The sequence below is a fragment of the Syngnathus floridae genome, chromosome 12 (assembly GCF_059516105.1).
Source record: "Syngnathus floridae isolate MCC-2025c chromosome 12, RoL_Sflo_1.0, whole genome shotgun sequence".
Lineage (NCBI taxonomy): Eukaryota > Metazoa > Chordata > Actinopteri > Syngnathiformes > Syngnathidae > Syngnathus > Syngnathus floridae.
Window position 1 is genome coordinate 844588 of NC_142424.1, and position 27079 is coordinate 871666.

Genomic DNA, 27079 nt, shown 5'->3' on the forward strand with positions numbered 1-27079 from the left:
AACAGATGGCCGATGGAGAAATCAGCAACACGTTTATTTTCTTCCGACGCTTATTTTAACAAAATGTGTCTCAATTGGACATCCACGCACACACACGTTTCAGTGGCATCCGGATGTTTGTTTTGTAATCTTACATCACTCGGCATGGGCTCCATGTCAAGTTGAGGCCCATTGAAGGCCTTAGTCAGGTCCCATGTTTACGTTTTATTTGTTTTGTTGAAGTACAGAGGCAAGTCAGTTAGTGTTGCGCCGTCAGTGTAGTACCACTTTGTGCCACAACATGCCTGGGCAGCACTGAGCTGGCTTGATTTTCACACCTTGTTTTAAGCCACACTCGCTCCATCCATATTTCTTGTCAGAAACGTTCCTTTCCTCCTCCATATTTGGGGAAATTGCGTCTGGTCAACGAGGCTTTCGGGAGGAGACGGAAGGAGTGCGTTGCGTGCTGGTCAATGATGTGGATCTTATTGATTTCCAGTTTCCTGACAAGTGTTCAGTGATTTCCTGTCCCGGCCAGAAATATTGGCCTTGTTAATCCATCGGCGCGCCACTGCCTGCAGTGTTTGTGAGAGCGTGTGTGTGTGTGCGTGCGCGCATGTGTGTACATGCAGGGTCAACGCAAACGGGTTGCTAATAAGCCTGTGCTAATCAATGCCTGCTTAATCAGCTATTCAGCTTGGAGTGGACAGGCAAGAGAAAGAGAGAGGGATGGAGAGAGAGAGAGAGAGCGCAAGAGAGAGAGAGTTCATGAGAAAGTGCAGCGCTTTGTGAACATCTCGCTGCTCCTCTCGCTCGCTGAATGCACATTCACGCTCCCTCCGTGAGGCCGAAAAGGAAGAATCTTTTAATTGACCCTCAAGGGAGAAATTTGCTTTTATTTATTTGATTAAATTTGCATACATGCAAACACACACACACACGCTCGGGGATATTCAGTACATGCAGAAGGAAGCACTTTTGGGCATGTAAACTTATTTTGCTATTTTTCTCTTGTTATAAATCTACAAAAAAAAGTATCTCCCACTGTCACTATTGTTAATGTTTGTATTATTATTGTTTCTATTTTTATTACTGTGAAACGAGCCCATTTAGCAAAACGACCTTTGAAACCCGATCTGCTCTTTGGGTACTCGCAAAGAAGGTTGCGACTCAATTGGTCTCGTGCCGCCTTTAAAAAATAACTCGGGACTCCAAGTTGACAGGCCAAAGATGAGAGGAAGGAATGCAGCATGAAAAAAAAAAAAAACAGACTTCATTAACAATCCAAACGGTCAGAAAGTGGACTTGCTAGCTTTGCATCCAAATTGTCATCAAATTAACATCGGCAGTCTAGGGCACATTTTGTTGTTTGTCAAAGCCGGCATACTTTTTTTCCCCCCCAAGTTATTTGAGTGACCTTTGTGGCTTTCTCTTTCTTTCCCAACAAATTCACCCGGAGGGAGGCCTGCGCTCGCGTTTGGCTAAAGCTGAGCTGCTGTCGCTAGAACACGCGGCAGCAGCAGCGGCGGCGGCGGCGGCGGCGGCTCTAATGATGATGAAGAGGATGATGAGGAAGAAAAAAAAAAGAACATGACTGACTTTGAGCCCTTTGAAGCATTTCAGAAATCCAGGAAAAAAAAGATGCATTTCCAAGTATGTCTTCAGGTGGAGAAGATGAAGATGATGATGGTGGCGGGATTTCTTTGGTGTGCAGAAGTTTATTTAGATTTTCATGCGAACGGGCTTTTAACATGCAAGTCAGCCCGTGCGCGTCAAGCCCGTCCGTCCGTCCGTCCGTCTGTCAGACGTGCTTTGATGTCGCAGCGCCGCTCGCCCTTCATTAAGCGTTGGCACGTCCAAAGATGACTGACACCTCCCTTTTTTTTTTCATCATCATCATCAGGAGAATCCAGAGGAATTTCACTCCTTCTCTTATTGAGGAGCCCATCAGTCTTATTTTGTTTTGTTTTTTTAGACGCCATTTCGGAATTGTGAGCAGTCACGAGGTCCATGTCAACCAAAATTTGCATTTTGAGCGACGGGAAGATAAAATCAACAGTGAGCCCTTGAATATTCACACCGTGCAGGAGCACTACTTTTATCTAAAGTGGACCTTGAAGATTTTAATGAATTATTCTTGAGATGGGCTGACTTGAGCTTGATTGAAATAGTTTTTTCTTAAAAATGCAGCCGCCTCCATCGTAGAGTGGACGACTAAAGTGGACTGGCAGTTTTTTTTGGGGTGCTGGCTGTAATATATATATATATATATATATATATTTTTTTTTTTTTATGTTGCTGAAAATGGCAGCCCATGTGCTGGGCGTGATGAGGCGTAATGTGGGTAATGTATGCCTGTCACCGAGCGGCAAACGCAAGCCGGCTGAATACGAACGAGACATTAAAAATTCTTTTTGATTGCACACTGCGGATTCTCGCCTGGGGGGATTTTTTTTTTTTTCGCCTTTAAGCTAACGTGCTGTACACAAGCACACAGTTTAACAAATAGTCCTCCCCCGGAACGACGTTGGCCCCATCGGTGCTTTTCTTGCCGCCGCTTGTAATCCTTCCCGACAAATCCCAAGCAGCGCATCCACCCCGAGGCTGGGCGGGGCTACAAAGACATTTATTGGCATTATTAATCTGTGTTTACAGTGGGGGGGGGGGGCTGTTCTGCGTGGCGTTAGGTCTCGTCAGGCTCGTCGGGAAGAAAGTGACCTTGAGGACGGCCGCTCGGCCGGCTTTTACTAATGCAGATGGGGAGACTTTTGGGAATACTAATGTTGGTCAGGGCAACATCTTAGGCCTGCTTGCAGCTCTCTTTTTTTCTTTTTTTTTTTTTTTCCTCCCCAGAAGGAAGGTTGCGTTTGAAAGCGTCCACCCTCTCATCTCGGCTTCTCGTCTGAAAAGCTCATTAGGAGGCTGCGGATCAAAGAGCGGGCCGCTTGGCCTTTGAACTGGGCCGCACTGACAGGCGAGCCGAGCGACTTTCCACGCTCTCGCGGGCAGCCTGCCGCGGGCGGCGCAACGCTCGCCTTCAACGGCAAGCGGCGTGAACATTTCACTCTGCCTCACATTGTGCTTTGCCAAGTTTGCATCTAAAGTGGGCAAGCTTAGGAATGTTTTTTTTTTCAAATCACCAAGAGTGGGCCCAATTCCAGTCCTCGGGGTCAGGTGGACCACAATCGGTGACCCCTCGCTTCTCTTTAAACACCATGGATTGGATTCTAGGGGCGGGGCTTAACTGTGTACAGAGACTTGCGACGGAGCTATATCTTGTTTGAGTCAGAGAACAGCTATTTAACAAAATGGTCCATTTTTCTCCCCAAATGGCCTTTTACGTTTCAGCAAATGGCGTACTGATGCTCACTTCACAGGCGAGTGAGCAAGAAATGAACATGACCCGCATGTGCTTGTGCGTGTGCGGGCGTTTCATTGGCCAATTTGTCTGGTGGCCAATTAAACGAAGCTTAATATACACGACCGTGCCTGGCTAACTAGGTTAGTGTGTCTACATAAAAATGTCCATCAGTGTCGGGGCGCAGGCGGCCCACTGGCTCAACGCGTACGCCAGTTTCCGCCGCCTTTTTCAATTATATTATCGTCTCTTCTTCTGTGGCTTTGGCTGCGGTGAGATAATGAGCCGAGTTGTTTCCTTTTCTTTCTTTTTTCTTTCCCTCTTTCCTCGCACCGCCATCCATGTCCTCCTTTTACACCAGAGCGCAAATTCATCTTTGTGTGGCTTTACAAGGGAATCCGCATAATTCCTTGTCACTCCGTGGCTAATTTAGGCGCTTTTCACCTGTGCGCACTCCATCAACGCGACTAAGCTCCAAGAAAATCCTACCGTTCTGGTCAGACATCTGCTCACTAACGGTCATTGTCAAAGCTTGCCGGCAGTCTTCGTGCTCATCAAGTAGCTTGACTTGTTTTTTGTCCAAATTCGAGCGGCTTCACGACTAAGATAGACGCTTGCGATTGTCACAGTGTGTGCGAGTAACCCAAACCACCGCGGGAAGGAGTCGATGGAGGCTGCAGGTTAAAGGCCCGGCCGGCGACCTCACCTCCAGGGGATCGATGCTGCTGAGCTGGTCCCCCCCCTCCTCTTCCTCCTCGGCGCTTCCCGAGCGCTCATCGCACACAATCAGGCGGATTAGAGATGCTAAATTTCCCACAGGATTGTCCGGGAGCTTTTGATGATGTTTATCTGTCAATCTGTGTTCACTCGCAGGCTTTTCTTGCCTTCTGCCGCTCTTGCCGTTATCCTGATAAGCCGGCATGAGCTTCAGGCGCTCCGCCGCTAGATGGCGCCAAGCAGACTTCACAACATCGGTGAAAGGACAAATAGGTATGACTTTCATTTTTTGGTCTTGTGGGTTTCCGTTTTGCCAATTTGATTTTTAATTATTATTATTTGGATGGATTATTTAATCGTGCTGAGAAAAAGTGGATGCACCAAATGTTTTTATGCAATTAACTCGTTTAAGGCTCGCCGCACTTATATGTGCATTTACACTTCAGGCAGTGGGCAAAAGGTCGCCTCAGAGAGAGACCCCCGCCCCCCCCTCCATTCCCCCCAGAGACGCCAAAGGCTAATGGAGGCCGAGGTGCGAGTAGGCGGGAGCGTTTTAGCCCGGCGGTGGTTCGGGTTTGCTGCCCTTTGGCCCGCTTCAGTTAAATGTCACTCAGGAGTGCGTCTCGGGCGAAAGGAGATGGCGAGATGTTGAAAGGCGCCGTTTCCATAGAGCAGTCCAACAGCGCCTGCATCAGCACATAAATAATTCCTGCCAAGCCCAGCCCAGCCCAGCACGCGTTCACGTCCGTCGTCAAGCCTCTTCCTGCGGCCTACTGGCCAAAACATTCCATTTGGCTTGGCTTCTTTTTCCTTCCCGCACCTCCTTGTCATCCGCGCGACCTTGTCAACACGCGGCACGTTAGCTCTTGGCAGTGACAGAGTGTTCCATTCTCATGCAGTATTGAGCAGGTTATGACCCAGACATCTTGTCCTCTTCATCCAGCAGCTCTCTATCGTCACTCACACACACATATCGAGGGCCATTCATCTTAATTCCACCATGGAAAAGGACAAAAATAGACCACTCGCGTGTGTTTTTTCTCGGTTAAGTGTCTCCGGTCGAAGTCTGACGAATCCCCCACTTATGATCTGGCCGCCTGTACGAGAGGTCGTGACCCCCGACCAAGGTTAACGGAGCTTTAAAGCTGCGTCTCGGCTCGCCCTTTGAAAAAATACAAATAAAAAATGGCCGCCAGGGATCAAATGCCATCCTTAATGTCTTCGGCCGGACAGGGAAGCCCCGCCTTAACGTGGTTTACTTTGCACAAATTCTTCTAGTGTACACTGAACCCAGTTTTCATTTGAATGCCAATGACAATTTAGGCTTTAAAAAATCATTGAGCTCGTAGTACAACGAGACTGCACTCAAGCAACGCATCGTTTACGGCCCATGAGACCGTCAGGGTGAGGAAAGGAGCCGAGTAAACTAGCATTCAGTGCTCCCTTCCTCGCAACACGTTTGTTTCAATTAATCATCATCATAAGAACAGAGAGCGAGGCCAGCACTTACAGCGCCTTTCCATTTGGAGACCCGCATCTTAGATCACATCTCATTAAGCAGCATCTCTCTCTGTCCAAGCGACAACAGCGCTCCAGCAAGACGCTCTCAAAAGTAGTACTTGCACGCCACCTTGTGGCCAAATGTATGATGGCGGGATTGTATGCGCAGTAAAGCTCGTAAGCAGTACAGAATGTGCATGTCACAGGCCTCGGCATCACACTGCGGACACTTTCAAACAGATAGTACTTTCATAATTGATCCTGTATTGCATTGAAAGTTGTACAAATGGACTTCAAGTTGTCATATGTGCATATGGCCAACAGGTGGCAGCAGAGTCACGTTGCATCTCTATGAAATGGACAGTGAGGTGCACAAATCTGGATGCAAGGACTGTAACGCTGTCAAAACGACCGTTTTGTCAGACCCACGCAATATCGATCATGCACGTCATGTATGCTGTCTCCTACTTTGTCCCCCACCTATTTCATTGGGATTCGAACAGGCGGGTTTTTGCTATTTACGGGTCGGCGTGGGATGGGGCTCCACTGTGCACCGAATAAAATTTTTCAAAAAATCCGCGAGTATGAAAGCCGAGGAAGCAAGCGAGTGTAAAGAGTGCAGGTCCATCCTGCCCGAACAAGTCTGCTAAGGAGCTCATTGTCTTGCCTACGTGTGACTTTATCGTAGCCTCGGGGAAGGAATTCCGCTTTTCACGGGCGCGGCCTCCTGCCGTGTGCGAGGCGAAGGCAGCGAGCGGTTGCATTGATCGAATATGGGCCAACGAGCAACCGGGCCGATCACTAATTCAACACATGTGACGTATGTGCGCGCGTGTCTGCACTTGAACGCGCCAGCTGACCTAGATCACTCAAGCAATAAAAGAAGCAAGTCAATAATTCATAAAGAAGGAAATAAGAAAGAGAAAAGACCGACAACACTCGGGAGGGACACCTCCGGCGGCCAACTGCTGTTTTGATGGCAAGGCGGCTGGCTCGTGAATCTTTTCATGTTAAGCTCGCTGCAGCTGCGTGCGCTCAGGGTCAACAACACTGCGAGTAGGATGCGTGGACGAAAGGCTTTGTGGGGGCCACTTGCTTCCAAAAAAAAGGACTCCCCATTAGTGGAATGTTTTTTCAACATTTACCCTCAGTTTTGGCTGGTGAAATGTTTTCTACACTAACAATTTTCCCCGGTGGCCCCCACTGTGATCACACAGGCAGCCGCAAGAAGGAGCGGAGCTGCGGAACAGTACGGAAGTGGTCCCCGAACGTGTTTACCAGGCCGCGGATCGGCGCACTTCGACCCCCAAACCACCACAGTGCCCCTCCCCGGTTTAAACTTCAGCGGGCGCGGAGCTCCACACACACACGCCCATCCCAGTGTTGACAGATTGCAGTTGCTCATTCCTGCCACGGCGCGTCGCTGTCGCGTCGGCTGAGCGCTCGCTCGCTCGCTCGCTCGACAGTGGCTGGCTTGCTGGCTGGATGGCTGGCTGACTGACTGGCTGCTCGCTCGCTCGCTGTGTTTTCCCACTCGCGAGTTGACGGGCTCCGCCACCAGACGTCAACGCGTGCGCGTGTTGTGTGGAGCAAGCGGAGATCCCTCAGCGACGGACCGACTCGAGTGAGGAGCGGCCTCTTTTCGTCCTCCCTTCGCCTGGACCCGCACCATGTGTGTGGAAGACGGATACCAGAATTTGAGCCCACCGGAACCGTCTGACGGACACTACGGTGTACGGAAAAGGAGGGAATAGTCGTCGTCGGTGGCGACGGCGACGAACCAGCTGCGAGGCGCCAGCGTTTTCGTCGGAACCGCCGAGTGCGGGCCACCGAGAGGAGGAAAATGTCGGGCAAAATCGAAAGTAAGCAAGGTAAGACTCGGCCGTGTAACGGTACTCCGAGGCCGGGGATGCTCGCTATGCTACCGGGGGTAACATTCATTGTGTACGCTTGTCCAATCGGGCCTCGTACGTTTTGCTTGTAGCTTATTAGCTCTTTAGCTTTTTTTTTTTTCCTTCCCCCCCCCATCACCGGCATCCTTCCTCGTAAGCGCACACACGGCGATAATGCGAGACTTGGCTGTGTTTTCACCACTGCACATTGACTTTCACTTTTCGCCCAAGATCTAGCAAGCCGACGGGCCAGCTAAGTCCGTAGCGCGGGGCGGCGTTTGGACCGGGAGCTAGTCGCGCGGCTAACGGTTAGCTTTGGGCTCGGCTGGCTGCTTCGGCTCGTTGACGTGTAGGCTCCCGAGACCACCACGCCACTGCACTTGTGGTCGTTAATCAAGTCGTACGTGCCTCAAATGGCCTCCATTTGCAATCCCCGAGTCTCAAGAATGTTCAAAGTGTTATGGCAAGTCAAATCCTCCAAGTCAAGTCTCCTCTTGACTTGACTTTTTCAAAAGCAGAATCAATTCAACAAGCAAGAAGAGTCCAGTTGCTTCAATTCGACCTTTACAGGATGATTGACAGACAATTCACAACGTTGTGTTGCTTTCATTCCGTTGCGTTGCGTTGCGTTGCATTTTCACTGTTTGGACGACTTGTGGTCAGCAGGGGTTGTTTTGCATGCGAGGCAAGTTGAGTGACAATACGAGCGAGTTTTAATTGTAGAGGCATGCCAGCGTACAAAAAGTCTTTTAGGTGGGGGCTTCTATTGTAGTGCAACTCTGCCAAAAATGCATCAGGCCAAACGGTTGCCATAGCGTGCAGAGCAAGAGGGCCAATCAATGCGCATGTAAACTAACGGAACTTGACGGGAGACGTCCAGCCCGTCGTCTCACATCAGCATATTTCCCCGTCACCATGGTCACCGTGTCATTCGTTTGTCCTGTTTTGGACAATCGGTGATGTTTGGGAGGATGAATGCGTTGTCGCTCTCTCGCTGCGGCGCAGCATCACTTTGAGGAAACGAGAAGACTCTGGCACGGTTCTTCCGTTAGACGCCAAGTATGCTTGCTTCAAGCTGGAGCGTGCAAGCCATCCAGTTGGGCGACTCCATTGCTGATGTGAAAATTTGGATCTCTTGAAATGTCCCTTCATTTGGGATTTGCATGCTTCTGTCTGGATTTCCATCACAGCTATTGTTTGCTGCCAATGTTTTATTGCTTTGGTGTCTGCAACATTGCTGTTCTTGTCAGTCAGCATGATTGCGAACGCACAAGGGGGACTCCCTGAGTAGTGACTGCTTGTCTGTTGGAATCAACCACTTGAATGAATCTTTTTTTTTTGTGAGTGTTTGTATTTTTTGGGTGCATCTCTGACTTCATGTTATTTTGCTGTCTGTTGGAAAAAGTGATTGGACCCCTCCGGAGTGACACAACAGCTTTGGCATGTGAGCGTTGCGAGGAGTTGTGTTTTATAATTAGCCCTTGTGTGTCTGTCAGCAGTCAATGGGAGTAGACAGCCACGTCCTATTTTTGCCCCCCTTAAGGTGGGGAAACAGCAAACAACCCAGGGGGTGCACCCTTGACAAGCCCCCACCCCCTCGGGCAGCTCCTCTAGAGACGCTGCAGTTTTGAGGTTTGACGGCTGCAAAGCGCTTCAGCCACTATATGAAAGACTTTTTTTTTTTCTCTCTCTCTCTCTCTGCTAGCTGGCTGCACTGTAATTATTGTGATTTGTATGGGAAAGCAAATAGAGGGAGGCGGGGGGAGCAGGAGTTCCGTGGGGAAGCGGTGGGAATCTCCGCGCAACAAGGAGAATGGCTCAGAGCAGTGGCCATCGCTAGTGATTAGCCACGCGAAGCTAACGGCGAGGCTTCGGCCACGGTCGCCGACCCGAGAACCATGGACGTGGACTTTGTTTTGGAAGGTGCTGGATCTCGCGCATGGCTGTGACTTCTTTGCGTTTGTCTCTGAAGATGAGTCATTTGCTGGTGTCAAAGCGGGCCGTCCGCGGGCCTTTTCCAATCCCCGCCACGCTTGGGTTGGTCCCCACGCCATCTAGCTGGGTGGCTGGCACCTGTGGCGGCACCTGTGGTGGCCTTCTGCTTTATTGAAGCGCTACTTCCTCCTCTGCCCAGCGCTGCTATTTGTGGAGCTTCCCTGGAAGAGGGTCAAGCCAGCGTGATCACCATGAGCGAGCGGTGACTAATTCTCAGCAGGCCTGCGAAAAATGCCAGCAGACGGCCGTTAGTTAGCAGACAAAAAGTGTCGGCGGAGCGCTCGCTCGCTCGCTCACTCGGGTTCTCTCTCTCTCTCTCTCTCGGATGGGCAACGCCAGCCGGAGGAGCCGAGCCTCCTCCGAGGACTCGGACTCCTCTCTACCAGGGGACCTGGACGATGACTTCTCAGGTAAAGCGGGCCGGCTGGCCGGCGGTCTGTTGACCGGAGAAGCGAACGGCTCGTGAGCTTCTGTGCCACGAGAATCCAGCCAAACCTATTTTATTTTGACTTTTTGTTTTTGTCCACGCTGGCCGGGCCAGGCCGAGAATGCAAAAACGGGCTCTGTGGCACGCTGAACTGCAGCAGGGGACATTCCTCGCCGGGCTTTCGGTGCCGTGCGGCTTTACACAAGGTGCTCATTTGCTGGGCTCCGAGCCTGGGCGGAGCCAGCCGGGCCACATCCTTCCGTCGCGGGCCTTGTGAGTGTGGCGGGGGCAGGGTGGTGGAGGCCATGTGGCCCTAGGGGGGGCCATTGAGGTGACTGCTGCTCCAATATGAAGGGCTAGTCTTTCCAATGAGGGGGTGTGTGTGTGTGTGTGTGTGTATGGCTTTCCACTCCAAATTGCTTCATTTTTGACCTTCCTACTCCTCGGCTCTTCACCTGACTGTGACTGTAAATTGCCTACCGAGATATCATCTGGCTGGCACGCTTCGCTCCTCGGGCAAGGTTGCGTTAGCGCGGCGGCAGCTCCACGTTTACTTATGGAAGTGTGCGTACTTCTGCAAAGCGTGAGTTGTTTTGCCGCTTAAGGCCGCTCGCTCGCTCTCTGGCAAAGTTGTTTTATCGGGCCTCTGGCTCGGATCGGAGCAGCTGCCGTCTGGCGGCGGCGGTGGCGGCGGCGGCTCCGAACTCATCTCAGCAGATCGCTTTGTTTTCAGACTTGACGCTGGCGCAGCGGCTGACAAGCCGGCCGGCTATTTATAGCACCTGGCGCTTCTCTTTTGTCTGTTGGTTTTCACCCAAGGTGAACCGACGAACAAACGAACGTCTGCCTGTCAGATGGGAAAATGGAACGCGACAGACAATATCCCAAGTAGCTGCGTCGGCACAGGAATGTTCACTTCCCGCGCCCGGCCGGACAACGTCAACTCCATTTAACAAAAACCCACAGCCTCCTTGTTTACATGTGAGGCCACCAAAGTACCTTAATTGCTCCATGTCATTTAAAAAAAAAAAAAAATCTATTTGGCCTGCCCCGGCTCGGTGAGTCAGGTTCCGACACGGTCCCGCCCGCTGTGAACAGACCGTGTCGTCATGTCCACAAAAGAGGGAGCGGCGCTCACCGAGGGACAGGAAACGCAGCCGGCGGCCTCGGCGTCACGGGGGAAGGAACGGGAGGGGGAGCGCCAAATAAAAAAAAAAAAAACGGGGTGTGTTATTTCCCACTTTGAATGCTCAGCGTCACGTGCGAGCTTGTCAGCGGCCCCATTTAGCCGGCGCTTTCACGGGACAATTTGCAGCTCGGCCGTTGCCGGGTGAAATTCGGTCCTCGTTCAAGTTGGAAACGGCATCCCGGCAGCGACGGGGAATCGGCCACTGACATTTCAGCCACGCGCTGGCAAATTTCTCAATGTGTCCCGTGCTTAGAACCAGGCCCTGCGGTATCCCCTTGTTTGTACGTCATGCGTCAAAAGGTTCACTCAAATGCAAACGGCGAGTGCGCAATTGGCCACGTCACGCCAGCTTTACCGAGAAGAGCGGAAACGGGTGACCTAACGAGCCATGAATGACCACGCAGATGGAAGAAAGCTTGCACAGAGAAGGAGCTTTGTCGGCATTGACCTGAAACAGACGTGCCGTTCAAGCCGGAGGGGGAGGGACAGGGGGGGGGGCTGTAAACGCAGCCGTACTCGACGACACGCTCAGGTACTGCCTCCGACCTGGTGAATGGACTGTTTTGTCAGAATCTTGTGTGAATTTGCACTCGATGGAATCGGGATGAAGTGGTCTTTTCTTGAAGGAATCGCCTGTGCTCCGCGATGTAATATGGTTTCACACTGAAGGGACACTTTGTGTGACGCAACAATCGCTATCAACACGTGTCCACGCGGCCATGACGCCGATAGGAGTCACGGCGGAGTGATTGGGCGCACCTCCGAGCGGTCGCCGGAGTTCATGTCCAGCAGCTGTGGAAGGCCGGAGAGAGACGCAAACGTGTCGTCGCCATAGCAACACTTTGTAAACAGCGACATAACATAACGGGGGCGTCCGCCTTGCTCATCACCGATGTCCGAGGGCTCCGTCATGTCAAACCTCCTTTTTTTTGGTCACTTCCTCTCTGTGACTCGTCCTCTTTTATCTCCACTCCTGTGTTTGAATGTACCATTAACCAGGACCTGGCTCCAACCCGAGGCACGCTCGCCCAGCGGTGGCCCTTGAAAGCTCGACCGAGGAACCAATAAATGATTCACAATTTTGCCACCTTGCTGTTTGCATCTGCTCAGGCACTCCGGTCTCGCTCCAAATTCCATCCTGGCACCGCGTCCCTGCGATTAGTTACGACGCAAAACGGGCCACCCGCCCGACGTCGACAACTTTTCTGGACAGAAACGGCCATGTGATCCTTTTGGATTCTTCTATTGGCTTGTGAGGTTTTCTTTCCGACGCACCGCACACCTCGCCAGCTGCTATGCCGACCGACCTTTGTGACGCACACGTGCACACTTTGAGCGCGTGGACGGACGGGAACTGGAAGGGGAGGGGGCGAAAAGCAAGCTGTGTGCGTAACCTTGAGCGCATCCCCTCGCACCCGTCGAGGCTGATGACAGCGAGGTCTGAAAGCGCACCTGGACACCAACACGGGCCGGGGCGGGCCTGTCACAAGCTCAGACATCACCTGTTGCTTGTTTTGGTTTGTTTTTGATCAAAGATGCAAGGAAGTTCATCATCGCTTCTCCTTCCTGTTCTTGTGAGCAACAAAACAAGCAATGCAAATGAGACATTTTGGGTCATTTGCATGATTTAACTGTCTGAAAAAAAATAAAATGAAAGCAGAAGGCCAGCAGACCAAGCTGTCAACATGGAGGCGTATCGGTTCAACTCGATTCAAAATAACATTCACAAATGTCCAATAGCAGAAGTGATAGCTCGCCACAGTGAGAATCAGGAACAGGTTTGAGTGATGACGTGCACAGCAATCGGGCTTCTTCCGGTTCTGTTTCATACTAACGAGACTATTTTCAGTCTTTGTGTGTTTGCTCAAAGTGGTTAAAAAAAATAAAAATAAATCATCACTATGACGACAGTGACTACAAAGATTTCTACAGGGTTGTGAAAGCTCGGCAGAATATAAAGGAGAAAATAAATGTTATGACGCTGCGGTTTGCTATGCTCGGTGCGCCGCGCTTTAAACTGAGCGCCAGACAAGTTCGAGTCGATGACCTCAATGCCACTGAGGAAGCCCGCTTGCCGAGTGCATGCTAACGGCGCTAGCGTGACCTCCGTGGGCCGCGTACGCTCCACTTGTAAATCCCGCCGATGCACGACGGAAGCGTCGCATCGATTGTGGCGGTGACTCAGCGCTGATGTCACTCACTGCACCTCATGCCCGGCCGGGCTGTGAAACGTGGTCCTCCGGGGCCTCTTTAAACTTTGGAGTGAACAAAGGGGTCCAGTGTGAGCGGATCTCGAAATCCAGATAGCGCGAAAGGTTTCCACCACCAATCACCACTGTTGCCGTAAAGGCCACGCGTTATGAAAGACGAGATGTTTGCGAGCCTCGTGACTTTTTCCGGGTCTGTACAAATACACTCGGTACCCAACGAGGATGAGACTTTGACTAGAAGAAAGTTTTCCGACCAAAAGGTTTCTTCCTCAATTGTGTGTAGACTCGCAGCGGTCCCACCTGTCCTCATTTACCATGAAGCTGATGGACAAGTTCCATTCTCCCAAGATCAAGAGGACGCCATCCAAGAAAGGCAAGCAGCTGCAGCCCGAGCCCGCCGCCAAGAGCGCCGAAAAGCCCGTCAACAAGGTAAAGCGTGCACTCGCAATTTGCACCCATTTTTTTTTTCTCCTGTCTCACGTTTTGTCCACGCCAATCCAGAAGGTGAGTCGACTGGAGGAGCAGGAGAAAGATGTGGTCAGTGCCCTCCGCTACTTCAAGACCATCGTGGACAAGATGGTGGTGGAGAAGAAGAAGGTGCTGGAGATGCTCCCTGGCTCGGCCAGCAAAGTGCTGGAGGCCATCTTACCTCTGGTTCAGGGGGAGGCCCGCATACAGCACAGGTGACTTTTTTTTAAACACTCCTCTCGTTGCCGCCGGACTGCAAGAATGCGTGCACGTCGAGACTCGTCGGGACTGATGAAGCCGATTTGAATCTCGGAAGTGCGCGATGACGCACTGCGTCTGGCACGCCAACGGCTGCGTCGTTCAAACCCATTTGATGTTTTTCGCAAGTGTCGAAATGAATCCTTGAATCCGTCATGTTTGTTCTTTCTCAAACTTGAACGCTTCTAGCGCAACTTTCCATCTGCCCGCTCTCCACAGTTCGGCGTTGTCGTCGTGCCACAACCGCGTGTACCAGAGCCTGGCCAACCTCATCCGCTGGGCCGACCAGGTGATGCTGGAAGGCATCGACCTGGACGACAAGGAGAACGTGACGTCGGTCACCAACGTCATCAAAGCGGTACTGGACGGCGTGAAGGTAAGACGAGTCGGGCCCGACGCATCTGAGCGTGAGGTCGGCGTTTAAAATGTGGGTCGCTGCGGCAACAGGAGCTGGTGAGGCTGACCATCGAGAAACAAGAGCAGCCCTCGCCCACTAACCCCAACAAACCCACACTGCCCGTCACCGCGGCCGAGAGGTGAGCTCACCAGATCTTTGGATGGAGCGGGTACATTTTGGACTATTCCATTTTATTTTTGTCCTCCTTTCGCACGGCAGCGGCGTTCCTTCGGAGTCGATAGAGTCGGAGACGGCGGCAAAAGCGGCCCCGACGGCGGGTCCCGCCGAGGCCCCCTCGGACGCGGCCGACGAGGACGTGGCCCCTCCCAAACCTCCGCTTCCCGAAGCCAAGATGGCGGAGCTCAGGTGCACCTTTTGTTGTCTCCCTGAACCGGGTTCAAATGTCCAGACTTTGGTGAAATGCTCCAGCCAACCTCTACTTGCGCAGGACTTTTTTTTTTTCTTTTTTCTCTCAACCTGTTTCATCCTTTTGTCTCCTTTGTGGGTTCTGGGCACAGAGCACAGTTGAGTTGTGACGCTGGCCAAAGGAAGCCCACTCCCAAGGAGAAGTATGTTAGCCCAATGTGAGCATTAGAACATCTCCCCCCTCATCAAGCCTCTGGATTGGATGACCTGCATGGTTTCATTCTGTCCAGCGTTTTATTTTGTATTCTTTATTTTCTTGTTTCGGGCAGTCCTGCCAATCCCCCCAAAACGCATGAATGTGTGCGGCTGACCCGATGCAGTGTCCCCCCTCCATTACTCGCACGCACGCACGCGGCGTTCTGCTCGCGTCCACCTAACTCATGCGAGAATGTCGCTCTGCAGAGCGGAAGGCGCCAGCCGCTGACTTGCGCGAGGACGACGTGCAGTGGAACCTCCGTTTCCGAGCTTGGTTGGTTTCCCGTTGAAGGGGACTGAAAAATTTGATATCCAGACAAAATATCTATTTTGGCTTAACCAAGGCGGTACCGAGGTTCCACCGTGTGGTGTTTGTGGGTGTGCGCTTTGAAATGTGTGGCTTGGCTGTCCTCCTCACTGATTGTCTTCCGCCGACAGCCCTCCGCCGGCCCTCCCGCCCAAGAAGCGGCAGTCGGCGCCGTCGCCGACGCGCGTGGCCGTGGTCGCCCCCATGAGCCGGGGATCCAGCTTGCCCTGCAGCGTCCACAGACAGGTCCGTGGCAGACGCACGCGTTCGAACGGGCCGGAAAGTTAAACCATTGGTCTCGTCGTAACAGCACGACCACGAGCAGGAGTTCCTGCAGCGGCGCTTCTCGGGGGGCAGCCAGTCGTACGGGGGCGACTCGCCTCGCCTGTCTCCCTGCAGCAGCATGGGCAAGCTCAGCAAGTCGGACGAGCAGCTCTCCTCCGTGGAGCAGGACAGCGGCCAGTGCTCCCGCAACACCAGCTGCGAGACGCTCGGTAAGGTCCGCGGCCGCGGAGCGCTCCGAATTCTCGGCGGCGACCGACTGGCGTCCTTTCTCTTTTCAGACAACACGGACAACTACGACCACGACTACGACTTCCTCCACCAGGACCTGTCGGTCGGGGACGGCCTGCCGCCGATGCCGGTGGGCGGCTGCCTCAGCCCGCTGCCCGAGTCGCACAGCGAGTCGTCCTCGCCCGTCCCCGGGCAGCATCCGGCGCACCCCCGCTTCAGCGCGCCTCCCCCCCAGCATCCGCCCGAGTACTGGACGCCGCAGCCCGGCCACGGCAACCCGCTGGCACGCATTAGCGCGCCGCCCGCTCTGCCCCAGAAGAAGCGGCGCAGCACGCAGACGCCGCCCTTCCCCGACGGCGGCTGCAAGGTGTACGAGCGCTACCCCTCCCAGTACGACAACCTGTCGGAGGAGGAGCCGCCGCCCTTCCCGCTTTTCACGCCCATCTCGTCCATGCCGCAGACCAACGGCGGCGTCTTTGTGGCCCAGTACATTTGCGGCGACAACGCCGACATGGGCGCTAGCCCGCCGCCGCTGCCGGAAAAGAAAAGCAAACACAGTGAGTATCTGGTGAAAGGAGACCGGGAGCAATTTGGGAAGCGGCCGCCGTTTCGCCGAGGCGTAGACGGTGACGAGGAAATATTGGACAGGAAGAGAATAGCAGGATGTACTACAATGGCGCCAGCTGCGCAGGGCTCATTTCCTGACACGCCCTTGACATCACTTCCTGCGCATTGAGGTCATTCCATGCATTCTTCTCGCTGTAGGAGGGCCGTCGGGTCATTGGATCGAAAGAAGACAGGATATTTCAAATCGTTTTGAATTGCTTGAGGAATACTGAATTTCAGTTGAACTTCTCAACTCATTAGATACAAATAAATGTGGTCTTCTTGTCAATTGAACAAGATGTGCCAGCGAGCGGCGGCGGCGCTAACGCCTTTGTGCGCTCTGTCTGTCTGTCTGTCTGTCCAGTCCTGCAGTACATGCAGTTCGTGGAGGACTACTCTGAGCCGCAGCCGTCGGTCTTCTACCAGATGCCGCAGAGCGAGAGCATCTACGAGCAGCGCAACAAGCGCTTCCAGGAGGTTTACGGCTTCAACGACTCTTTCAGCAGCACCGACTCGGTCCACGAGCCGCTCCTGCCGCCTGCCCTGCCGCCCAAGCAACGACAATTGGTAAGAGGGCCTTTTATTTTGGGTCGGGATTCGCCAGTCCGTCGCGGACAAAAACGAAAGGGGCTCTTTGGTTTCCACGACAAGCCTGTTTCCCGGGGATGTGCTCCGCACGCAATAGTATCGGACATAGCGTGATGGCAGCAGGTGTCGAAAGAACGTCGGCGGTGCAAAGTCCTTATCGGCTTTTGTCGGAAGCCGCTCTCCCGTCCGGTCGGCTCCGCTGACGATTTGCCTCCTTATCGCCGTTCCCGCGACTGAAAGCAAACATCTGCGCATGGATGGTGTCGTTGGGAGATAAGACTTTATCAGGCGCTCCGGTCGGGCTCGTCTTGAGTTGAGCGACAGTCGAGAAAAGAGGAAGCGCTTCGTTGTCACTTTTTTCTCTTTCGCTTCCCTTCCCTTCCCTCCTCCTCACTTGCCTGATCCAGTAGCTCATCGTGCAACCAGCATCGGGACATAACGTGTTAAATCATCCCAAATCAATTTTACACGACTGGCAGAAGTCACCATTTTCAAATGACTATACGGCACGCCATCGCAAAGAGAGAAACTGAAAGATTGGTGCAAGTGGATGTCCATCTTATCTGGACTCCTAATCTGATTGCCTCGGCCGTAAGCCCGTGCTTCAACTTTACATGCTTTGGCGACTTTGCGCGGCTTTGGCAAGAAACAAAAGTCATTTCTGCCGCTGTGTGCGTGCGTGTGTGTCGAGAGAGGGAGGGAGGGAGGGGGGGAAAAAAGCGGATGGGATCATATTGGCCGTGTTTGGAAAGTGCTTTCGTGTAGTTGGCCTCAATTCCGTAAGGCTCTTAAAGCCGCCCGCCGCTTCGCTCCAGTGTCACCATAAACGGCAAAATGGCGAGATGAACCCAGTGACACGTTGGAATCAGTCAGCCGGTCCCTAATCACTAAATATGGATTTTTTGAACAGCGCTAGCGAAAAAAACCCCGCTTCACTCGTTCATTTTCCTCCCCGCTTACTTGATTTCTACTACTAATGGCTTCACTCGTTTAATCAACTTTGTCCTCCCCTCATCTCTGGCTCCTTTATGCCTTGTGCGGACTTTCTGCTTCCTCCAGGCCTCGCACTCTTCCTCCCCCTCTTCCTCCTCCTCTTCCTCGCTCTCCTGCCACCTCCAGCCGTCCGCGGCGGCCTCGGAGGAGGCGGGCTCTGCGCTGGGCCTCAGCATGTCCGTCTCTAACTGCCACCTGATTGGCCAAGCTGCCGTGACCACGCCCACGGTGAGTGTCCGCGCGCTACAACTTTGAGGAGCGTTTTTTTTTTTTTTTTAAGTCGACCCCCCAGCGTCCGATTTTGTCCCGCGTGTGCATCCATGCCGCGGAATGCCGCAGCAGATGGAAAACACATTCCTCTCGCTTTTGCTCATCTTTCCACTTCGCCTATTTTCTCCCTCGGTGCTACACCCCCCCTTCCCCCTTCTTTGCGTGTTTGTGTGGAATGTTTGCATTCCTCGCACCCCCGGAGGGAGGCGTGATGTTTGGCCCTCAGCGCGGACATGTCAGGGGAAGGTGCTCTGCGTGAGTCACTTGGCTGGGTTATTCCCGTGTGGGCGTGTCTCATGACATCATTTGGAGTGACCCGCCAGTTTTTTTTTTTTTTTTGTTTTTTTTTCTTGCCTGCAATGATTGCGTATGTGTTGCTGCTCTGCGTTACCTCAAAGTAGCCTTGGTTCACGTTTCATCTTGAGCTAGTCCAAAGAGCAGAGCAAGCAGCATTTTCCTAAGAATATTTCTGCACGCCTGTCTCTGTGCATTTGTGTGTGTGTCTGCCCGCGTTTGTGTGTGTGTGTATGTGTGTGTGTGTGTGTGTGTGCGCGCGCGTGCTGGTATGTGTTGAAACACAGCTGGTATGTGCAGCATGTTCACACAGGTTTGCGCTTGTGCGAGTAGACAGACATCATTTTAGTTTGGAGCGCGCACGCGTTTGTTCTTAAAGGTACAGCGTCACTTTTTGCCAAACGGTTAAGACACGCCTTGGTCAAAAGCACCAAAACATCAGCCTCCGTAATCATTGGGATCGTCAAATTGCAGTTGACCTTTGCCAACACACACAAAGCCGTTAAAGCCCGCAGCACCCCCTGCTGACGACACTGGCAAATTGCAAGTTGGAATTGAGGCGATGTTTGTCTTGTGCGTCTTGGTTGCTGTGCGATACCTTTGCGTTGTCGTCCGGGTCGAGGCCGTTCTTCCGCCTGTGGCGCTCGCTTCTGTTTCCTCCTTAAAGCGACCTGATCTTTTTGGCTCTTTGTTTTCTTCTTGCTTCTCCTCCTCTTGCTCTTTTCATGCTTCCGCGCTTTCCGGCGACTCCCCTGGCCTCAGAGCGTGGACCAGGCCGCCTTGACCAGCGCCACCGTTCCCGACGGCAGGGGGGGAGGACCCGGGCCCGCGGGCTCCCCGTCCGCCCCGCCGGCGGCGGCCCGGCCTCCCTCCGAGTCGTTCCTCGGTGACTCGCTCCAGGCGGTGAGCACGGATGTCGAACGCGTTGTTGTGGACATTGAACGGGCGGGACGGGCTTGTTCGATTCTTACGTAGAAGTAAAAGGAGGGCAGGGGGGAAAAAAAAGCAATGGGCGATGACCGGTTGACCCGTTGGAATCTTGCTCGTGATCATCGAACACAGCCTGCCCATCAAAGATCTCAGGGGGGAGCATGACTTCTGACTCTGCATGAACTCTCGTGGCACCTGCTGGTCGTGATGATGCTGAGCCAGGACCCCCCCCGCCCCTCCCTCACAGCCCTTTCACGCTGCCTCACGTCTCGGTTTTTTTCCCCCTTCCCGTAGAGCGAGAGCGCAAATGACGAGGGTGGGGAGGGCGAGTACGTCAACTTGTACTCGTCCAGCCGGGCCAATGGCGAGCTGCCTCTCTCCCTCAGAGTAAGTAGTAGCGATGAGGTCGCCACCAGGTGCAGACCACTTGGGGATGCTAAGCCAAAATGCGCCGAGCGTGGCTTGCTCACGGACCGGCTTGCGCGCTTTCCTCCGAGGCCGCTCGGCTTTTCCGCCTTTGCCGCTAATGTCGCTAGCCTCCAAGCTAACACCTCCCGTGTGCGGTGTGTCCCCCTCTCCTTGTCAAGTGCTTGTGCATGTGGGTGCACTGTGCGTGGTTGTCCTCGTTCGCTTTGACGTTTGGGGTACGGCGTGTACTGTAGCATGTCGTGCTGTGATGGGTGTTTGTCGTCGGGCAAACGGCGGCGGTGGCGGCGGTTTGTCTCGCTTGCCAAATTGCAGCGTTTCCCCAAAGCTTTCAAAGACCCGAGTTTGAGCATCTGTTTGCCTTCCAATCAGGAAACGGTCACGGCCGACGGCGTGCTCCAAGACCCCGCCCCTCCGACGCCTTCCACCAATAGCAAAGAGGCCGTGAAACTGGAAAGGTAAGGCGTTTTTCGGCTTGGAAAAGACATGAAGTCAATGTCATAATGTCTTCTCATTACTTTCCTGTGGTACTACATCAAATTATTACAGGAATAGTTTGGAGACAAAGTGACTGATGCTGACAATGTTTGTTTTTCAGGAGGCAGGAGTCAGCAGAGGAGAGCGAGGAGAACGTGGACGAGCTGTCGCTCATCGATCACAAGGAGATCATGAGCAGGATAACACTAAAACAGGAAGTAAGACGACCGAAACCTGTTTTTTTCTTTTCTTTTTTTAGCCACCAGTCTGCAACGGAAGCGCATGCCGCTGCAACGCCAGCTTGATTTTGCCCCCCTAGTTCTGTGGGGGGCAAAGGTCACTGTGAGTCAGTGACAAGGTTATTCTAGTTTATGAAAACTATCAAAACAATAAATACATTTTTTGACAGGTATAAAGATACGTTTCAGACGGTGGCAAAGCACTACTTTTGCACAAATAAAACTTGCCCGTGTCAGGATGTCAGCAAAGCCCTACTTTTGTGAATCCTCAGCTACAAGATGGTGGCTAAGCACTGCTTTTGTCTTAATGCAGCCTGAAATCTAAATGACATCTCTTGTCCCCCCAGAAAGACGACGGGCCGGATGTGCGCGCTGGATCGGGAGACATTTTATTAGTCCACGCCACAGAGACGGACCGCAAAGGTAAAGACCGATCCTCACAGGTTGTCGTGTCGTTGGCGCTCGCTCGCTCGCTCCGTGACTAACCCCTCCCTCTGCCCTCCCTCACAGATCTGGTTTTGTACTGTGAAGCCTTTTTGACTACATATAGGACGTTTATATCCCCCGAGGACCTCATTAAGAAGCTACACTACAGATATCCTCTCACTCTTTGCCACCTTTGCGTGGGTGGGCATGTGTGCTCCAAAGAATCTGCCGGCATACGTTCTGATGTTCCTTGACCACCAAGCACATATACAAGTTTTTGCCACAGTCCAGACACGTTCAAGAAGCGAGTCAGCAAGAACACCTTCTTTGTGTTGGTGCGCGTGGTGGACGAGCTCTGGTGAGTCATTGCGCCTCCGAAAAGGATCAAATGAGACAAGCGGTAGCCTGACGCCGGCCGGCCGGCCGGCTCTGCGCTCACAGCCTGGTGGAGCTGACCGAGGACATCCTCAAGCAGCTGATGGACCTGGTCTTCACGCTGGTCTGCAACGGGGAGCTCAGCCTGGCCCGCGTCCTGCGCAAGAACATCCTGGACAAGGTGGAGCAGAAGAAGCTGCTGCGCTACACCAACTCGCTCAAGCCGCTGGCCGCCCGCGGCGTCTCAGCCAGGTACGTCCGACGGAGCCGGCCTTCGGCGGGCATCCGAAACGCTGTTGTAAACAAGCGTGCGTGTCGGCGTCGTCCCGCCAGGCCCGGAACGCTGCACGATTTCCGCAGTCACGAGATCGCGGACCAGCTCACGCTTCTCGACGCCGAGCTCTTCTACAAAATTGAGGTAGGGCAGCTCATGCCTCTGCAGTTGACTCAAACTTTGGTCTGTCATTGACAACTTTTATTTTTTGTCTGCGTCAGATTCCCGAGGTGTTGCTTTGGGCCAAAGAGCAAAACGAAGAAAAGAGTCCCAACTTGACGCAGTTCACAGAGCACTTTAACAACATGAGCTACTGGTGAGTAAAAAAACTCCAAGAAATGTCAGGAAGCTCCCATCGCCCGCTTCCCGTTTTAACCGTCTGCGTCCACCAGGGTGCGCTCATTAATCATTCAGCAAGAAAAAGCCCAGGATCGAGAGAAGCTGCTGCTCAAGTTCATCAAGATCATGAAGGTGGCTCCTCGCGTGCCCACAGAGAAAATCCAACTTTATAGTCCGTCGGTTTCATGATCCTTTCCTTCGACAGCACTTAAGAAAGTTGAACAACTTCAACTCGTACCTGGCCATCCTCTCCGCCCTGGACTCCGCCCCCATCCGAAGATTGGAGTGGCAGAAGCAGACGTCGGAGGTGAGCGCATCGAGTCGGGTGGCTCGTGGTTATCATGAATAAATAATAATATTTGATCGCTTGTTTTCAATCTTTCCACCAGGGATTGGAGGAATATTGCACGTTGATTGACAGCTCGTCGTCCTTCCGGGCGTACCGGGCCGCTCTGGCTGAAGTGGAGCCTCCCTGCATCCCGTACTTGTAAGTGCAGCGCGTGGCTTGTGGCTTGTGGCTTGTCACCTCAAATGGTATTTAAAACTTTTTTTTTTCTGGCCTCTCCTGCCGCCCTGCAGGGGTCTGATCTTGCAGGACCTGACCTTCGTCCACCTGGGCAACCCAGACCTCATCGACGGCAAAGTCAACTTCTCCAAGCGATGGCAGCAATTCAACATCTTGGACAGCATGCGCCGCTTCCAGCAAGTGTGCGTAACCAATCGCTATTTGCAAACAATGGGCGCAAATTTCCGACTTGCCCGTAAACTGCAACTTTGGTTGTTTTTGTTTGCAGGCACTACGAGCTGAAACGCAACGACGACATCGTCTCCTTCTTCAACGACTTCAGCGACCACCTGGCCGAGGAGGCGCTGTGGGAGCTGTCGTTGAAGATCAAGCCGCGGAACATCGCCCGGCGCAAGACGGAGCGGGACGAGAAGACTTAAGCGCGGCCGCGGCCTCCCCCCCCCAGCACCGCAAAAAACTTGACCTCCAACTGTGCTTCAGTGACACTAACCCCACTTTAATAGGCCCGCCAAATGGACGCTTTGAATTTTGGCGGGAGCTAACGGGAGATTCGTTGCAGGAGAGCGATTATCGGAAGCGCGAGTGAGGTTTACAAGGAGCCGTACCAGGCTCGGAGACTTCTTACTAACTGGGAGCGAGCGGACACACCACGGCGGGAAAACCAAAGTCCGCCCTCTTGTCAAGTGGAGACGGCCGGCCGGCCGAGCGTGTGACAGACAGCGAGGTGAGAAGGTCCATTACGCTTTCAACTTTTTCAACATTTTTGTATTCTTCTATGTCGTCGCTGTCGGGCAAAATCCTGGCATCTGGAAAATCGCCAGTTACTTCAAGGGGAACTCGAGGCATCCGTCTCAGGATGCTGTCATTTTGTGCGACAGCGCCCCCTGCTGGCCACCGACATTGACGTCCACGCGCCCCTCGGGCTCGCACGCATCGCCACGGCTCACCGGTTTTCTAGGTTTGCCCGTGTGACGTCGGCGATGGGAGCCCGGGGGCCCTTGGATGTTGATTTGGGTTGACGGATGGCGGAGGGCCGTGTCGGACAAAATGCCAGATGGATGTTGTGATCTGCCTAATTCTGATTCATTCCCCCAACGCGATGCAGAGACGTTTTTTACCTTGAGTTCCACTTTAACGCCATATTGTTCAAGTACTACCGCTATCATACATCAACACACCACAGCACCACCAAAATCGTGTACGAACAATTGTTCACGTGCTAAAATCAAAAAAGATATATATTACGCTCCGTCCGTGACAAAGTCTGCAATTACTGCTGACTTCCCAAAAGTGATTACATTATCATGCCAAACTTTGATGAAATGAAATATGACTGAGTCATTGCAGTATTTTTTTTTATTATATACAGAACCGGCTTACTCAAATGTATATAACCTATTTTGCGTTGTTATTGTCTTTAAAAAAAAAAAAAAAAAGAATCCAGATTTCGGATCTTGAGGCAACATAATGCTGCCCAGCTCCTGCAGAACAAAGAAGCGTTCACATATACAAATTTGCTCTCTAGTTTTATTGGGCAACGTGTAAAATAAAAGTTGCGGAGAAAGACCGACCGTGTCATTATGTGAAAAATTGAAATTGACCATATTTGGTCACGGCGGGGCTTCCGCCCAACAGCGACGAAATACACGCACTACTCGCAAAAATGTGAGAAGATTGCATCCAAAGCCGAGAGTCCCTTCCTTTTTGGAAGTAGTGTGTGTATATATTGATGTAGGTGTGTTTATCGCGTGTCGTCGAGTTGGTGGCCTCAAGTCGAGCACGCCGCTCCCCTCAAAGCAGCAGCGCCTCCTGCCGCCGAGGGGTAGGTTTGCTCGTTAGCTTGCGGAAGAATCACGCGTGCTCATGAAATGTATTTTCTACACCCGCCGCTCCTTTTGTTCTTGAAAAGGACGTTTGCGCGTACCGGGAGAACTCGGACGTGTCTCCTTCAAGTGCCGAACGCACGAAAAAACAAGGAGAAATGACTCAAGATGCTGTGATCTGTTATGTCATGGTGTGCTGTGGTCATATGTAAAGAAAAAAAAAAGATACAAAAACAATCAGGTCATGTTCAGGATGGGGGGTGAGCTCATTTGTCATTCCAATGTGTAAATGATTTTCTTTTCTTTGGGAGAGCAGTCAGAAGCAATGCGTCACACTGTGCCCTCAATAAAAACAAAACAGCTGTTTCTATACATGAACACTTTATCATCGTCATCATATATTATTCACACACAAAAAACATTCCTGTTACATGGAAAGTGTTTAAGGCATTGAATCATCTCCAGTGGAAAAAAACCATCTCTCACTGGGTTCAAACTTGAAATATATTAACAAGATGGGTGACAATCAGTGCAAAAGAAATCGTTAAATCAGCTTATTAGTCTAACAACAAGACCGACCGTATGTATGCTTGCAACGTTTTTTGAAAGTTGGAAACTTTCAATGGGAATAAAGCACAATGGGAAACTCTGTTTAGCAATCTGGAGACCTGTGTTCTACTGCCCCCTGGTGGCCACCAGGAAAAGCAGCACAAGGTGAATCTCTGTTTCGGATGTTGATATTTACATTGCAATCTGATTACATTTCCCCCAAATTCTCGTTGAAAGTGTCCACTTTGGAACATTTTACAAATTTCCCGGTTGAGTGTGATGCGATACAACTTTGCCTGTGTAACAGCAAATTCCCAAATCAGATAAAGGTCTCTGGAAATCGTGCTGGCCGCTAGTGTGGCCGAGTGCTGGGCTCCAGCAGGGCCCGCTTTCCAGGCGGGTTGGCGCTCTGCAGGTGGCACTCGCCCGCCATGGCCCGCTTCAAGGGGCGGCCCTGGCCGTGGCCCTGCCCGTTGACGGGCCCCCGCTGCCATTTGCAGATGTCGCCGTTGAGGATGTCCTGGATGTGCTGCACGATCAGGTTGATGGCCACTGAAAGCACACAAACAAAAGGTAAGCTGGAGATGCTGTGTGTAGCTCGGTGTTATTAGATTGAATCAAATGAGTGCTCAGGAGTTTGCCATTTTCAGGGTTCTTTTGCGATTTCAAAAGACAAAGGAGCCTCACCCATGTTGTCAACTCCCCTGGGAATGATCACGTCCACGTACTTCTTGGTCTAAAACAAAGCAAGGAGAGGCAGGGGGAGAAAACAGCCTTCAAGAATAGAAGGGAGGAAGGAACCTGTTTGATAAAACGCTCACGCTTACAGGCAGGCAGAACTCCTCAAAGGCGGGCTTGACAAAGGTGGTGTACTGCGACAGGATCTGCTCCAGGTCCCGGCCTCGGGTCATGTCCCGTAGCACTGACCAAGCAAAACGTTCAGCTCGGCAAGGAACCGCCAGAGAAATCCAAAGCGTGAACCGTACCTCTGCGAGACAGCCGCACGTCCGAGTCGGTGTCCACGAAGAGCTTCATGTGGAACATGTCTCGCACTTTCTGCGGGTAGAAGACCAAGATGCCTTCCAGGAGGACCACGTCGGCCGGGTAAACCGTGATCCTCTCATCCAACCTGAACGCATAGGAAGCAAAAACCTGTTGCCGCCTCCTTTGCGCTGATGTCCTCAAACAATGGCCTCCTTCACCCTGGACCATTTTTCTTTTGAAAGAAAGTCCAATATCTCACCTGGAATGGGTGACAAAGTCGTATGTGGGGACTTGAACCACTCTGCCCTCCACGATGTCCTTCAGAGTTTTGTACATCAGCTCGTTGTCGAAGGCTTCTGTGAGACCCAGCGAGAGTGGCAAAGTGTGGTGTTTCCTCAAATAATTCGATATCGAATGCCTTGACACATGGTGACCACATAGAGGCAATCTACCTGGGTGGTCAAAGTTGTACTGGCCCTTGAGAGCTTTGGCCTTCTGCTCGGCAGTGAGCACGCGATAGAAGCAGTCCTGGCTGATGATGGCCACCTTCCTCTGGTGGCGGTCCACCTTGTTCTGGCCCAGCAGCTCCATGATCTTGGCACACACCGTCGACTGGCACGCCACCGCAGAAAGAAACATTTTCAAAGGAACGCATCATTCAACAAGAAGAAACACTGAACAGGAAGGCTGATCCTAAGAACTGTGAGGCAGATGTGCTAACCACGAGTAAACTATGTTGATGTTTGAAGCTTTTTGTTTTTGTACGTACTACATATTTAGTTTCGATTTTGTGTTTTTGTTATGTGCGCGGACCAACTGTCGTGACAGGCAATGCTAGCTCGGCTAACGCTAATAATCACGAGAGCTAATTGGTTCGAACAAACCTTCCCGCTGGCGGTTCCCCCGCTGACACCGATGAGGAACGGCCGATGATGCGGCCTCTCCTCGGCCTCCTCTCCGGCTGCGAGGACCTCCATCGCAGTCCGAACGTGAAGGGGGCAAAACGAAAGCGTTGACGCGCTAGCCCGCTTCAGAGCCTACACAGTTAGCCAACAAGCAGGTTGCGTTCTCGCGTGACGTGACGAGATCATGTGACCCACGTCACATGGAATACACCGAATTTGCTGTT

The 27079-nt window shown here is 52.4% G+C and overlaps 2 protein-coding genes across 13 annotated transcripts in view; one reads left to right on the forward strand and one right to left on the reverse strand.

Annotated features, from left to right (window-relative positions):
- The window catches only part of rapgef1b (Rap guanine nucleotide exchange factor (GEF) 1b), a 78882-nt gene extending 55721 nt beyond the window's left edge, over positions 1–23161 (forward strand). For 3 of the 12 annotated variants that reach the window (XM_088392781.1, XM_088392780.1, XM_088392782.1), the window contains exons 5-31: positions 4211–4327; positions 6772–7425; positions 13551–13950; positions 14213–14369; positions 14441–14529; positions 14610–14756; positions 14909–14974; positions 15450–15564; positions 15629–15812; positions 15882–16388; positions 16802–17004; positions 18085–18246; positions 19345–19485; positions 19807–19899; positions 20311–20396; positions 20537–20633; positions 21002–21077; positions 21165–21249; positions 21346–21438; positions 21522–21707; positions 21789–21873; positions 21951–22045; positions 22122–22200; positions 22274–22375; positions 22458–22555; positions 22648–22776; positions 22863–23161. In XM_088392781.1, the coding sequence (XP_088248907.1) occupies positions 7398–7425; positions 13551–13950; positions 14213–14369; positions 14441–14529; positions 14610–14756; positions 14909–14974; positions 15450–15564; positions 15629–15812; positions 15882–16388; positions 16802–17004; positions 18085–18246; positions 19345–19485; positions 19807–19899; positions 20311–20396; positions 20537–20633; positions 21002–21077; positions 21165–21249; positions 21346–21438; positions 21522–21707; positions 21789–21873; positions 21951–22045; positions 22122–22200; positions 22274–22375; positions 22458–22555; positions 22648–22776; positions 22863–23013 (3654 nt within the window). In that variant the 5' untranslated portion in view covers positions 4211–4327; positions 6772–7397 and the 3' untranslated portion in view covers positions 23014–23161. The remainder of the gene's footprint in view (positions 1–4210; positions 4328–6771; positions 7426–13550; positions 13951–14212; positions 14370–14440; positions 14530–14609; positions 14757–14908; positions 14975–15449; positions 15565–15628; positions 15813–15881; positions 16389–16801; positions 17005–18084; positions 18247–19344; positions 19486–19806; positions 19900–20310; positions 20397–20536; positions 20634–21001; positions 21078–21164; positions 21250–21345; positions 21439–21521; positions 21708–21788; positions 21874–21950; positions 22046–22121; positions 22201–22273; positions 22376–22457; positions 22556–22647; positions 22777–22862) is intronic. The other 9 variants (XM_088392787.1, XM_088392786.1, XM_088392788.1 and 6 more) reach the window with 9 other exon arrangements.
- A 1620-nt stretch (positions 23162–24781) lies between these two features.
- On the reverse strand, positions 24782–27033 carry uck1 (uridine-cytidine kinase 1). The gene is made up of 7 exons (XM_088392843.1): positions 26835–27033; positions 26403–26562; positions 26210–26306; positions 25953–26095; positions 25794–25888; positions 25654–25702; positions 24782–25518 (listed from the first exon to the last, which is right to left on the reverse strand). Exons 1-7 carry the CDS (start codon positions 26925–26927, stop codon positions 25319–25321), a joined length of 837 nt encoding a protein of 278 aa, XP_088248969.1. The 5' UTR covers positions 26928–27033; the 3' UTR covers positions 24782–25318.
- Positions 27034–27079: the final 46 nt, after the last annotated feature.

Excerpts from the sequence above, each read along its gene's own strand:
- uck1 (XM_088392843.1), bottom strand. The coding sequence starts at position 26,927 with ATGGAGGTCCTCGCAGCCGGAGAGGAGGCCGAGGAGAGGCCGCATCAT. Across the intron at positions 26,563-26,834 it reads GGGGAACCGCCAGCGGGAAG|TCGACGGTGTGTGCCAAGAT; the intron begins GTTTGTTCGAAC and ends GTGGCGTGCCAG. Across the intron at positions 25,519-25,653 it reads CAGGGGAGTTGACAACATGG|TGGCCATCAACCTGATCGTG; the intron begins GTGAGGCTCCTT and ends GTGTGCTTTCAG.